Source organism: Oncorhynchus tshawytscha, linkage group LG06, assembly GCF_018296145.1.
Source record: "Oncorhynchus tshawytscha isolate Ot180627B linkage group LG06, Otsh_v2.0, whole genome shotgun sequence".
Taxonomy (NCBI): Eukaryota; Metazoa; Chordata; class Actinopteri; order Salmoniformes; family Salmonidae; genus Oncorhynchus; species Oncorhynchus tshawytscha.
Genome location: NC_056434.1, coordinates 19,293,896 through 19,308,572, shown reverse-complemented (window position 1 = coordinate 19,308,572; position 14,677 = coordinate 19,293,896). Strand labels below are relative to the sequence as shown.

General features: G+C 39.8%; 1 protein-coding gene and 1 pseudogene across 1 annotated transcript in view; one reads left to right on the top strand and one right to left on the bottom strand.

Moving 5' to 3' along the window:
- Positions 1-5,346, top strand: part of LOC112252212 (neurturin) — a 42,102-nt gene extending 36,756 nt beyond the window's left edge. The window contains exon 3 of the mRNA XM_024423250.2: positions 1,582-5,346. Within this exon, the coding sequence (XP_024279018.1) occupies positions 1,582-2,000 (419 nt within the window). The 3' untranslated portion in view covers positions 2,001-5,346. The remainder of the gene's footprint in view (positions 1-1,581) is intronic.
- Positions 5,347-9,841: 4,495 nt separating this feature from the next.
- On the bottom strand, positions 9,842-13,935 carry LOC112253276 (annotated as a pseudogene).
- Positions 13,936-14,677: the final 742 nt, after the last annotated feature.

Genomic DNA, 14,677 nt, shown 5'->3' with positions numbered 1-14,677 from the left:
TACAGGCCCATTGACCACAAAAGTAAATTCTCAGTGTTCTATAAAGTTTTACCTCATATTTTGACAGAATTGATTTGGTATTTGGTAATCCCTATGGCATGAGGTTCTGGATCAGATGTTCAAATGCATTGGGCATGGGAAAGAAGTTCATTGACTCCTAATGGAGCAGGTTGAGAGCTTCAAGTTCTTTGGTGTCCTCATCACCAACAAACTAACATGGTCCAAACAGACCAAAACAGTTGTGAAGAGGGCACGATAAAACCTATTCCCCCTCAGGAGACTAAAAAGATTTGGCATGGGTCCCCAGATCCTCAAAAGGTTCTACAGCTGCACCATCGAGAGCATCCTGACTGGTTACATCACTGGCTGGTATGGCAACTGCTCGGCCTCCGACCGCAAGGTACTATAGACGGTAGTGCTTACAGCCCAGTACATCACTGGAGCTAAGCTTCCTGCCATCCAGGACCTCTATACCAGGCGGTGTCAGAGGACGGCCCTAAAAATTGTCAAAGACTCCAGCCACCCGTCAGAGACTGTTCTCTCTGCTACCGCATAGCAAGCGGTACCAGAGCACCAAGTCTAGGTCCAAAAGGTTTCTAAACAGCTTCTACCCCCAAGCCACAAGACACCTGAACATCTAATCAAAAGGCTACCTATACTACTTGCATTGCCCCCCTCTCTTTTACACCGCTGCCACTCTATGTTATTATCTATGCCTAGTCACTTTAGTAACTCTACCTACATGTACACATTACCTCAATTACCTCGACTAACCGGTGGTGTCCCCGCACATTGACTCTTTACCGGTTCCCCCTGTATATAGTCTTGCCATTCCTGCTCTTTAACTACTTGTTACTTTTTGTAACCAAATTGTTGGTTTGGGGTTTATAAGTAAGCATTTCATTGTCAGGTCTACACCTGTTGTATTCGGCGCATGTGACTAATAAAATTTGATTTAATGTGTAAATGTGCTGATGTTTAACATGTTGAACAATATTTACAAAGTTGCTCTACCTCGTTTACACAAATACTCAGCCACAGGTGTACCAGACAAATTGACATGATCTGAAAGGAGACATTCTATTTCTATAGACTCAGCAGAAAATATTTTCTACTTTCTCTGCCAAGTACATAGCTAGCAGCTGGACTGGCGATAAACCCAAGCTCAATGATGATTATTGTTCACCAAGCCACCAATAACTTATTCTTCACCAAGCCAATGATCCATGCAGGTCTAATCAAGGATTCAAATGTTTCAATTGTTTGCAATGAATCTCTACAAAATGGGTCAAGGAAAGTCTAAAGCTAGCATTACACTGTATGTTCCAGTAAATTTCACAGGTATATGTGATGTAGCTGTTAGCTTGTCACATTCCTATCATTTGAAAACCTGTACCAACAACCGAATGTCTTTTATATTTTTATTTTCCAAACTGACATGTTTGAGACTGTGGTTTCACAGACATTCAAAGGTCTTCATTGTACCACAAGCCATGCTATAGCTACAACAGATGTATTGTACGGTTCTTATGGTTGAATATTCTTTTGGCATATCACCATCTCTTCATCTCTTCTCTGCAGTCATGCACATGTTCCAGAGCTTTACAGAGGGGGAGCTGAAGAAGGTGATCGGGACTCTGGTGGAGAAGAAGGCACAGCAGGAGGCCAGGCAGGAGGCTCGGCAGAGCAAAAGGACTAAACGAGCTAAGAAAGCATCGAAGCCATGTTCCCTGCGGGAGGTGGAAGTGACTGTCAGTGAGCTGGGTCTGGGCTACTACAGCGACGAAACGCTGCTCTTCAGGTACTGCAGTGGGAACTGTAATGCTAGCCGCCGCAACTACGACCTCATACTGGAAAAATGGATGAGGAAAGGCATCTCAAAGAGGGAGAGGAGCCCCTGTTGCCGGCCCAAGGAGTACGATGACATTTCCTTCTTGGACAACAGTAACAGATACCAGACGCTCCATGAGTTTTCTGCTCTAGCGTGCGGTTGTGTATAACACCTAGATGGTGACCATTTTGGCTTTCCAGATACTGTATCGAACATGGGAAATGCAACAACTACTGCTACAAAAAAAACAGGAGTACACAAGAATAGATTCCTACAGTATGACGCCAGGGAATACGGACATTTGAAACTACCATCTATTCTACCATCTGTTCATTAATTTTGTTTGTTTAGCTTTCTTTGCCTTTCATGGGATATTTCTCTGTTGGTTTATACATTGTATGTCCTAGGATTATACATTTGTCATCATGGGGCAATCACAGTTAAAGTAACGATTTGTTGCTTGATTGTGGACTATGTAGCAATGCTCCACTACCAATACAAAAGACCAGCTAAGGTATAACTAGTGCATTGTACACTGCAAGTCTGTTCTTATACTACACTTGTAAGAGGCCTGGTTTATTTTTTCAGGAATTAGTGTGTAGAAGTGTGTACATGGAAAATAGTAGAATAATATAGGGAATGCCAAGGATGACATGTACAGTATACAAAAGGATGAAACCAACATGAAGCTACCACAGTGTGCTTCTCCACAACTTCTTGATCTGCACCATTGATAACGCATGAGGTATCACGAAGGCAAGTCCAATGGAGCAGCAACAGCAGTACTAGGAAAGACTAGAGGCTTGAAGAAACATGTATAGCAGGCTTCACTTCATATTATGTGTATAGGCACTCCTTCATATCACAGGTAATGAACTGAATCATGACATTTCTAGCCTTCATCAGGAACTTTGAAAATCTACCTCATTCATGTTGAACAATAATGGACAACATCCGATGTAAAACCACACGAACATGTTCTTCAACAGCTTCCTCTGTATTCATCACTAGGACCAGACTAAAATGAGATATTTTAGTAATAAATAATGGCCTATATTGGCATATGAAGCTGTAGGGTAAAACAAAAAAGAGCTAGCCCACAGCCTGTTCTATGCATGCTAAATAGAGACGGTATGGGTGATTTAGGCTTAATGACAACAGCTTGTTAATCAAATGGAATGGCCATAGCTGTATAAAGAAGCCAGTTCCCAGAAAGAACAATACAGCAGAAAAACAATGTGCTATCAAAAATCCCTATCCTTCTACAGCAAGATCACTATGAGCTCCTGAAATATAACTTCAATGGTAATACAGCAATGCAGTCTGGTTTGATCATCTAGACAGAGTAGTGCATTAAATGGGTGACTGCTGCATTGTAAATGTGACTGCGAGGGATTGTGCTTTAGTTTTACCATGAATTAGCCTCTGCAAATCCATACCATTTGCGCAAAACCCGCAATAGACTACCTTAATCCACTTACCTCCTTTGTAACTGACTTGGCCAAAAGCACTGAGAAAGAGATAGAAATACAAGCCACCATGCAGCATTACTATTTTTTTGTCACTAGAACACTGGAGATGTAAAGGAGTAGCCATTGGTTTTAACCACACATGTAATATAAATGTTACCAGAACAGGTTTGAGCAGCAATACGTGTTAATATGTGTTGCATCAAACAGAGTTATTTTCTGAAAACCAAATGGAAATCATTCATTAGATTAATTGTGGCCAAATATATTTATAATAAGATTAAAATAACACACCTTCGAAAAGTTCAAGAGCAATTCCAAAAAATGTACTCGAATGACATGAGTTCAGAAAATATCTCTCAATCTTGAAAACTGTAAACAAATAATTATAGACTGAGTGCTGTATCGAAATGATAGATTTTACCTGAGCATCTACAGTGTAGTGTGAGGTACAGTTAGGTTTAAATGGAATAGTCTGAAGCCAGTGGGAGTATCTCTTCAAGAGCCACTGAACACGCTGATTGGCAAGTGTGTTTTTCTGTTGCTCAATGAGATTTCAGTCTGTGTTTTCTCGGTGTTCAGTGGTGAATCGGTGTTTTCTGACCGATTCTGCATTTGTTTAATGATGTTTGTCCCCCATGAGAGACTGTAGACAGGAACGCCTATTTTACTTCTTCAAATCCCCAGAATGTATCTAAGATAACTCAAGGAATCTGTCATTAATTTTGACGTTTTTGTCGAGGATATTTTAGTTGTGCAATTTAACTAAGTGTGTTTGGTGTAGTATTTCTCAAGTTAAAAAGATGTGTGACGTGTTGTCTTATGTAAACACAGTCGGAGCTGCTGGGCAGGTCTGTCTCACTGTCTATTATATTGGATAGAAAGCAATCACCACAGCTGTTCACCCCATGTTAGTGGGCAAATGGACATCGTCAAATCAAAATTCAACCTTCATTTACCCGTTTTAGACGAGACTGACTTCATGACCAAAATTACCCTATTTACACTTTGCAGTCAATTTGGCAGTAGAATAACTGTTTCTGACTCATATCGATGCAACATAGGCCATTTTAAAAGGGATTCATTGCTTTTGAAAGGCAGTCGCTCTTTAAGTTAAGACCAATCAAATAATTAGAGCAGACAGGTAATTAAAGGCCCATGCTGGCGTTAAGCCAAGAAAACAGGCCTCCCCAGCCAGGGACCAATATAGCCTCAAGACTAAATGTGCTTAAAAACCAAAGGATTCCACACTCTCTGAACAATCAGTACACAGACAGTCACTATGCAGGTTAGCTGTAGCTGCTGCTAGTGAGAGGATAATTATGCCTAGAGCTCTTCAAGCTTGAGGTGACATGATGCTATATAGTGAGAACCATTACTAGGTTTGTGCACTAAAATGAACGGGCTTTTAATGCCACCTTACATGTATAGAAATGAGCATATCTCTGGCATGTTACAAATGCTCTACGTTGTTGAGGACATCTCAATCAAATAATGCATTTTTTAAGGACTAATAAAGACATGCAATTTAGTTTTGCCTATTCAAATGTTTGACAATTTAAGAGAAAGGAGCAACTAGAAAACAAATTGTTGTCTTAATGTTGATGATATGTATTTGTCATTACATATTTTCATAACCCCTATATTTGCCATCACAATTTACTAAGACTACACAGCGTTAAAATATATCTATGGGTTGAAATTCCCTAAGGATTCCTTTGTTTCCTCTCTTGGCCTACCTAGAATGCTCTCTCAAAATAAGAAGAGAATGTTTGGGAAATGACAAACGACAACCTACAGCTCTGGCATTGTTGGACTACGTTGACCAACTGCAGTAAAGTTGATGCAATGCATCTGTATTATAGATCATGTATATTTATTGGAGCTTAAGTTATGGTTTATTTATTTAGATAGAATCATAAAAAAAGAGGAACATGTTTATTTATTGAACTATTGGTGCCAATACTCTAAATATTCTAATTGTTGAATAAACTTAATCTGCTTAAAAATATAACATTGTATGTTCTTCTCTTTGAAAAACTCCCATGTACAATGGCACACACATCCCTTAAAGTGATGTTACAGACATTTTGTATAATTTCATCCAGTAGTTTTGAAAGTAGCGCTCATGAGCTAAAACGGTTCCCTGAAACTTGTGCACAATTCTGTAAAGAGTAAACTACTTTGTATGATATGTTACATCCTACAATTGGTTTTTTTTAACATTTAAGAAAAGATAAAAGCAGTCATACAATATCCTACAAACGTGTAAGTGCTTAAGATCCTGTTCAATCTCTTTAACACATACAATATCCTACAAACGTGTAAGTGCTTGAGATGCTGTTCAATCTCTTTAACACATACAATATCCTACAAACGTGTAAGTGCTTGAGATCCTGTTCAATCTCTTTAACACATACAATATCCTACAAACGTGTAAGTGCTTAAGAAGATCCTGTTCAATCTCTTTAACACATACAATATCCTACAAACGTGTAAGTGCTTGAGATCCTGTTCAATCTCTTTAACACATACAATATCCTACAAACGTGTAAGTGCTTGAGATCCTGTTCAATCTCTTTAACACATACAATATCCTACAAACGTGTAAGTGCTTAAGATCCTGTTCAATCTCTTTAACACATACAATATCCTACAAACGTGTAAGTGCTTAAGATCCTGTTCAATCTCTTTAACACATACAATATCCTACAAACGTGTAAGTGCTTAAGATCCTGTTCAATCTCTTTAACACATACAATATCCTACAAACGTGTAAGTGCTTAAGATCCTGTTCAATCTCTTTAACACATACAATATCCTACAAACGTGTAAGTGCTTGAGATGCTGTTCAATCTCTTTAACACATACAATATCCTACAAACGTGTAAGTGCTTAAGATCCTGTTCAATCTCTTTAAGGAGTCGATTTTCAGACCTCTCTTCAATGTGATTGAGGTGAAGGAAATTACATAACAATTGCCAATGACCATCATGAATCTTCTAATACGTCTGTATAATTGATTTTTTTTAAATAATTGATTTAAAAAAAAAAACATAAATAAATTACATATAAATATAGGACATAGCACACATCACGACACGAGAGCCAACACTACATAAAGAGAGACCTAAGACAACAACCTAGCAAGGCAGCAACACATGAGAACACAGCATGGTAGCAACACAACATGACAACAACATGGTAGCAACACAACATGGAAGCAGCACAAAATATGGCACAAACATTATTGGGCACAGACAGCAGCACAAAGGGCAAGAAGGTAGAGACAACAATACATCATGCAAAGCAGCCACAACTGTCAGTAAGAGTGTCCATGATTGAGTCTTTGAATGAAGAGATTGAGACAAAACTGTCCAGTTTGAGTGTTTGTTGCAGCTCGTTCCAGTCGCTAGCTGCAGCGAACTGAAAAGACGAGTGACCCAGGGATGTGTGTGCTTTGGGGACCTTTAACAGAATGTGACTGGCAGAATGGGTGTTGTATGTGGAGGATGAGGGCTGCAGTAGATATCTCAGATAGGGGGGAGTGAGGCCTAAGAGGGTTTTATAAACAAGCATCAACCCGTCTTGCGACGGGTACACAGAGATGACCAGTTTACAGAGGAGTATAGAGTGCAGTGATGTGTCCTATATGGAGCATTGTTGCAAATCTGATGGCAAAAAATGGTAAAGAACATCTAGCCACTCGAGAGCACCCTTACTTGCTGATCTATAAATTATGTCTCTGTAATCTAGCACGGGTAGGATGGTCATCTGAATCAGGGTTAGTTTGGCAGCTGGGGTGAAAGAGGAGCGATTACGATAGAGGAAACCAAGTCTAGATTTAACTTTAGCCTGCAGCTTTGATATGTGCTGAGAGAAGGACAGTGTACTGTCTAGCCATACTCCGAAGTACTTGTATGAGGTGACTACCTTAAGCTCTAAACCCTCAGAGGTAGTAATCACACCTGTGGGGAGAGGGGAATTCTTCTTACCAAACCACATGACCTTTGGAGGTGTTGAGAACAAGGTTAACTTTTTATGGCTGCAGGGGCAGTATTGAGTAGCTTGGATGAAAAGGTGCCCATTGTAAACGGCCAGCTCCTCAGTCTCAGTTGCTAATATATGCATATTAGTATTAGTATTGGATAGAAAACACTGAAGTTTCTAAAACTGTTTGAATTATGTCATTTATTGTGGACCTGGGATTCCTAGGACTGCATTCTGATGAAGTTCATCAAAGGTAAGGAAACATTTATCATGTATTTTCTGGTTTCTGTTGACTCCAACATGGCAGCTAATTTGGCTTCAGTACTGAGCTCTGTCTCAGATTATTGCAGGGGTTGCTTTTTCCATAAACTTTTTTAAAAATCTGACACCGGTTGCATTAAGGAGAGGTATATCTATAATTACATGTGTATAACTTGTATTATCATCTACATTTATGATGAGTATTTCTGTTGAAACGATGTGGCTATGCAAAATCACTTGATGTTTTTGGAACTAGTGAATCTAATAAGCCAGTGTAAACTCTGATTTTTTTATATAAATATGAACTTTATCAAACAAAACATGCATGTATTGTGTAACATGAAGTCCTATGAGTGTCATCTGATGAAGATAATTCAAGGTTAGTGATTAATTTTATCTCTATTTCTGCTTTTTGTGAATGCTATATTTCGCTGGAAAATGGCTGTGCTTATTGTGGTTTGGTGGAGACCTAACATAATCGATGGTAGTGCTTTTGCTGAAAAGCATATTTGAAATCGGACACTTTGGTGGGATTAACAACGAGAATAGCTTTAAAATGGTATGAGACACATGTATGTTTGAGGAATGTTAATTATGAGATGTTTGATGTTTTCAAAATGGCGCCCTGGCTGTTGACAACTGGCTGTTGTCAAATCGCTCCCGTTAACGGGATTGCAGCCATAGGAAGTTAAGGGTAAAGAAAGCTTGTTGGACACAAAGAAAGCTTTGTTGTAGAGCATTTAACACAAACTCCGGGGAGGGGCCAGCTGTGTATAAGACTGTATCATCTGCATATAAATGGATGAGAGAGCCTCCTACTGCCTGAGCTATGTTGTTGATGTAAATTGAGAAGAGCGTGGGGAATGGAATGGAATGGTCTACCATATCAAAAGCTTTGGCCAAGTCAATAAAAATAGCAGCACAACATTGCTTAGAATCAAGGGCAATGGTGACATCATTGAGGACCTTTAAGGTTGCAGTGACACATCCATAACCTGAGCGCAAACCAGATTGCATAGCAGAGAGAATACTATAGACATCAAGAAAGCCAGTCAGTTGATTATTTAAGTTTTTCCAACACTTTTGACAAACAGTGCAAAATAGAAATAGGCCTGTAACAGTTAGGATCAGCTTGATCTCTCCCTTTAAATAAAGGACAAACCATGGCTGCCTTCCAAGCACTGGGAACCTCCCCAGAATGGAGAGACAGGTTAAAAAGGTCAGAGATAGGCTTGGCAATGATAGGGGCAGCAACCTTAAAGAAGAAAGGGTCTAACATCTGACCCAGATGTTTTTTTGCGGTCAAATTTCAGGAGCTCCTCTAGCACCTTGGAGTCAGTGACTGTCTGCAGGGAGAAACTCTGTAGCGGGGCAGGGAAAAAAGAGGGAGAAGCATGGGAGACAGTCGCATTAAAAGGGGTGGGAGATGAGGAAATGTTGGACGGGCAATGAGTCATGGTTGAGACAAATAGGAATCCTGACTTAATGAAGTGGTGATTAAAGAGCTCAGCCATGTGCTTCTTGTCAGTAACAACCACATCATCAACTTTAAGGGACATGGACAGCTGTGAGTAGGAGGGTTTATTCTCCAGGTCTTTAACCATTTTCCAGAACTTCTTGAGGTTAGACCCACAGAGAGAGAGCGAGAGAACTGCTCCTTAAAGTAACTAACTTTGGCCTTCCGGATAGCCTGAGTGCACTTATTTCTCATTTTCCTGAACGATAGCCAGTCAGCCTGAGTATGCGTGTGCCGAGCCTTTCGCCAAATGCAATTCTTGAGGTGGAGTAACTCTGCAAGATCACGTTCGAACCAGGGGTTGAACCTGTTTTAATGCTCATTTTCTTTATGGGGTGTTTGTTAACAATACCACTGAAAATATTAAAAAAGAAGGTCCAAGCGTCTTCGACAGAGGGGATGAAGTTGATTCTATACCATTTTACAGAGGCCAGTTCATGAAGGAAGGCTTGCTCATTAAAGTTTTTTACCAAGCGTCTATGACAAGTTGTTTCACTGACCAGCAATTAAGAACACAGGCTGTAAAGCAGTGATCACTAAGGTCATTACAGAAAACACCAGACTGATACCTATCAGGATTATTTGTGAGGATAACATCAAGAAGAGTAGCCTTTTCTGGGGGTTTGGAGTCATACCTTGTGGGATTGGGAATAATCTGAGAAAGATGTAGGGAGTCCCATTGCGTTAGGACTTGGCCAGGTGGTTTAAGTATGTCCCAGTTTAGGTCACAAAGCAGGACAAATTCAGACTTGGTGTAAGGGGCCAGGAAAGAGCTTAGGGCAGATAGGGTACAGGCCGGTGCTGATGGAGGACGATAGCACCCAGCAACAGTCAACAAAGAGCTATTTGAAAGTTTAATCCTTAAAACCAGCAAATCAAATTGTTTGGGGACAGACTTGATGGAGACAACCGAGCACTGAAGGTGATCCTTGGTAAAGATTGCCACTACCCCACCTTTGGAGGATCTGTCTTGCCAAAAAAGGTTATAACCAGAAAGGTTAACATCAGTATTCAAAACATTCTTCCTTAACCACGTCTCAGTAATGACCAACACATCTGCATTGGAGCTCTGAACCCACACTTCCAATTGATCCATTTAGGTAATAAGCTTCTAGTGTTAACATGCAGAAAACCCAGGCTTTTACGGGAGCAGAAAACAATGAAGCAGAAATCATAGCATTAAGTCAGAATTGGGGCTAGCAACGGTAGATGGGCCAGGGTGTACATGCACATTTCCAGATATCATCAACAGTAATACAATCAAGGCACGGCATAGTACAGGGAGAGCTGTGCAGTGCTGATTTATGACATGTGAATGTGCATCAGATGGCAGCAAGATCATATTGTACAGCAATTTCATCAGGTAACATGAACAGATCTAATTGTCTGCATTTCAAGTTAAATTATACTAAATGTTATTTGTAGTAGAGGTAAGCTACAGACCTTGCCTCAGACTATCAAATTAAGAGGTCACGATGAGAGCCTTAACCTCAGTCCAGAATCATGCATGCCATGGCACAATGCAATGAAAACATTGTCTCATTTGGCATGAAAGGCTTGTATTCTTGCAGCTTTGGAATAACTATTCTGCCCCTTGCAATATGTTAATACTGCCGGAGATAAAATAAACAAAGGAAATCCATGGTCATGAAAAAAAAAATCCTCATTATCAAAAATGAAATAACAACCACAACTAGAGTCTAGGGAGGATATTTGATATTAAACTCCACCACAATTGTATGGTTTTACTAATTGCTGTATTTTCTTGCATCATTATGTCAAGGCATTCCCAAAGGGAAAAAAGTATATTTTAATACATTAAAGTATACTGAAGTATACTTAAATATACAAAAAAATGCAAATAATATACTTCAAATATGAGATGTACTTTCTAGTATATCTTAACGTGTACTATAAATATACTATCTTTACACTTCAAAACACTTATTAAATGTATACTTTAAATTAATAGTTCAGTCTAAGTTTACCTTATGTCCACTATCATTAAACTTAAACACACTCATGAAAACTGTCCATCAATTTCAAAAGCTACACTTGGAGTGATTTTAAAGTTGAATAAATTAGATTTTTTTTATGAAACTCTGTGAGTGTCCAAGTACACTATAAGTATCCAGTGCCTTGTAAAAGTATTCTAACCCCCTGGATTTCTTCAAATTTTATTGTGTTACAAAGTGGGGTTAAATTTGATGTAATTGTAATTTTTTTCTACAATTTACTCAAAATACTATAATGTCTCTAGTATACAACTTGTTTTTGTATTAGTACAATTACATAACTAAAATATAGTAATTGCATACGTTTTCAGCCCATTTGGTTAGGCAACCCTAAATTAGAAGTACAATTTGGCTTAACAAATCACATAATATGTTAAATGCTCACTGTGTGAAATAGTTGGGGTTGGCATGATTTTAAATGGCTAACCCTTCCTCTGTTCCACATGCAATCAACATCTGTAAGGTCCCTCAGTCAAATATAGAATTTCAAGCACTGATTCAACTACAAAGACCAGGGAGTGTTTAAAAAAGCCTAAAAAAGAAGGGCATTGATTGTTGGTTGGGTAACAATATCAAATCAGACATTGAATATCTCTTTAAGTATGGTCAAGTTAATATTTATGCTGTCGATTATGTATACACTACCTTCTGAACTGAGCTGCAGAAAAGGAATGAAACTGCTCAGGGATGTTACCATGAGGCCATTGGTGACAGTGGCTGTGATGGAAGAAAACTGAGGATGGATCAACAACATTGTAGTGACTTAAATTACAGAGTGAAAAGAAAAATACAAATATACAAAATAAAAATATTCCAAAACATGCATCTTGTATGCAACAATGCACTAAAATAATTCTGCAACAACAAAAAACATTGCAAAGGAATACACTTTTTGACCTAAATTCAAAGCTTTCTGTTTCGGACAAATCCAACACAGCACATCACAGATTAACTGCCTCCTTATTTTCAAACATGGTGGTGGCTGCATCAGGGTATGGGTATGCTTAACATCGGAAAATATTGGGGAGTTTTTCAGGATAAAAAGAAACAGGATGGAGCTAAGCACAGGCAAAATAAGAACAGTTTGAATTGAGGTGTGTTCCGCCTCCTCATTCATTCACATAAAAGTAGTCCTATTTTACTTTTGTGGACAATTCATTTTTTTACACATTTCTGACCTGGACAAAATTCCCCAAGCACTTCCCAATTGTTTGTGCAGTTCAAGTCTGCAGACATTTTCGCATCTCCCATCAGAACAGTATCTGCACACATATGTTCACATTTTCCGTCTGTTGCCCCCATCGCAGTCATTGTGGTTTTCATTAACAATAATAACTTTGGAAATGCATGCGTTTCTATCAAAGTAAGTGCCTTATTACGTTAAAATAGTTTCTGTATGTCGTGTTATGTCGTTTCTACTGTAGCTCACTGTATGTATGGAGCATTATATTTGTCTATATTCCTTATAACCGCGGACACGCGAGGTAATGTTACTCATTTTCTAAACCTTTATGGTGTTATATTCAATGCTTAGGTAGCTAGCTACATTCCTCTATTAGCTCTGTACAACAATGCTACTTTTGTCAGAGAAGTATTAGCTTGTGTTGTATTTTGAAGCTACCCTGGCCTTACGACTCCCAAATGGCGCAGAGGTCTAAGACACTGCATCTCAGTGCTAGTGGTGTCCCTACAGAGCCCCTGGTTCAAATCCAGGCTGCATTTCTATCAAAGTAAGTACGTTATAATAGTTTCGGTATGTGAACTGTATGTCCAGTTACAAAAAATACCTTGTTCAGTAATTAGTTGGCGGTGAACTATGTGGCCATTGAAGGCAGCAGTGTTGATCAGATGGAAAAATATATTCTTATACCACTTGGTCGTTTTCTGAGTGCATTCCACAAAGCTGTTTATTATGTCCGCCTTATCCACTGCCCCCCATTATGAGGTTATAGTCAAGCACGCAGTCTGGTTTGATTTCTCTCTCTCCCGTCAGGTGGTCCACCTTCCCTGTGACGGACATGGTTGCTGTATGGACAGTGGAGAGGACATGGACGTCTCGTTTGTCATGCCACTTTACTGCCAGCTGTTGACCGTTCTCCTTGAACTCCACGTCCCCTCTCTGCATCTTCCTGCATCCGAATGCTGGCATCCCCTTCCTGTTCGACCTGACTGTGCCACAGGCCACTGTGATGTTGGAGAGCAGATGCTGGAAGAGTGTGGAACTGCTTTAACAATTGTCCACATACAAAGTGTGTCCCTTGCCGAGATGAGGAGACAGCATGGTCATCACCACGGACCCGGACACCCCAAGCCCCTCATAATGTTGGATGTCAGTGATGGACTCTGTGTAAACTATAATGTTCTGGACAAATCCTGTCTTCACGTCACACATGACAAAGAACTTGACCCCAAACCTGTGTCATTTGGAGGGAATATATTGACGTAACGCCAGCCTACCTTTCCATAACATCAGGGACTCATCAATGCATAGGTCCTTGTATGACACAAAGACCCGACCAAATGCTGATGTCAGGCAGGTAAGAATATTTCTTATTTTGTATAACAGGTCATTTAGGATGGCAGTAGCATTGTTGACGAAATGCAGGCATTGCAGCAGAACTAGGAAGCGGTCTTGGGAAAAGAGGGTGGAAAAGAAGGGAGTTGCAAACATAGGATCTGTGCTCCAGTCTTCTCTTAGGGAGTTCTTATTTACTATCCCATGAGAAGGACTGTCACCAGGACGGTATACATTTCACTAATTGTGGTTGTCACCCATTTAGAGAGTTTCCCCCTAACTCTTGGCTCTCTCTTCTGCTGTAGCTCCAAGGCATAGCGATTGGTCTCCTCTACCATGTCTCCCACCAGCTCCTCTGTAAGAAACAACTTGAAGCACTCTGCCTCAGATGGAAATGGTAAGGGCGTTGCACTCCAGACTGGGACTCATTAAAGCAAACAGCAGGGCCAGGAGGGGTGAAATGGCTGGTGGCCTTCCAGCTACCACAGAACTCCTGTACTTCATCCAGTCAGTCTGCCTCCATCACCACCAGCATCTTCAAAGGGACCTGGGACTTCGTTAGCGGACAAGGAGTCCTCAAATTCAATGGCTGCAAGGTTGGGGGCAGCTCCTCACTATCAGAATCCGATTCCTGACTTTCGTACTCAGACTCATTGTCAGAATTTTAAAAATCTCCAGAATTTCCACATTTGTGAGCTGACTCCTTTTGGAAGACATTGCTAATGCTAATTGCTAATACATAAACAACAACACCAAATGGCTCAGAGTGGGAGTGAGAGGTTACGTGATTGACTGCTTGCACGAGCAACTTGTATCAATAAATCACTATCAGAAAATGTTTTGTGTGGTAATAATTTATATACTTACTGTTTTATTCACATGTTCAAGTACTATTGACAAATCATGCATTCCAATTCTTGAGTAGATTGTAATGGGCACAAATTATGTATGTAAAATATTTATTTGAAGGTTGTACTGATTATGATGAGCTAAGCTAATTCCAGCTATGTGTGGAGCCATGTTTGTTGACATACAATGCATTCTGGGTGTCACGTAATCGTCTGTCGGACCAAAGATGCT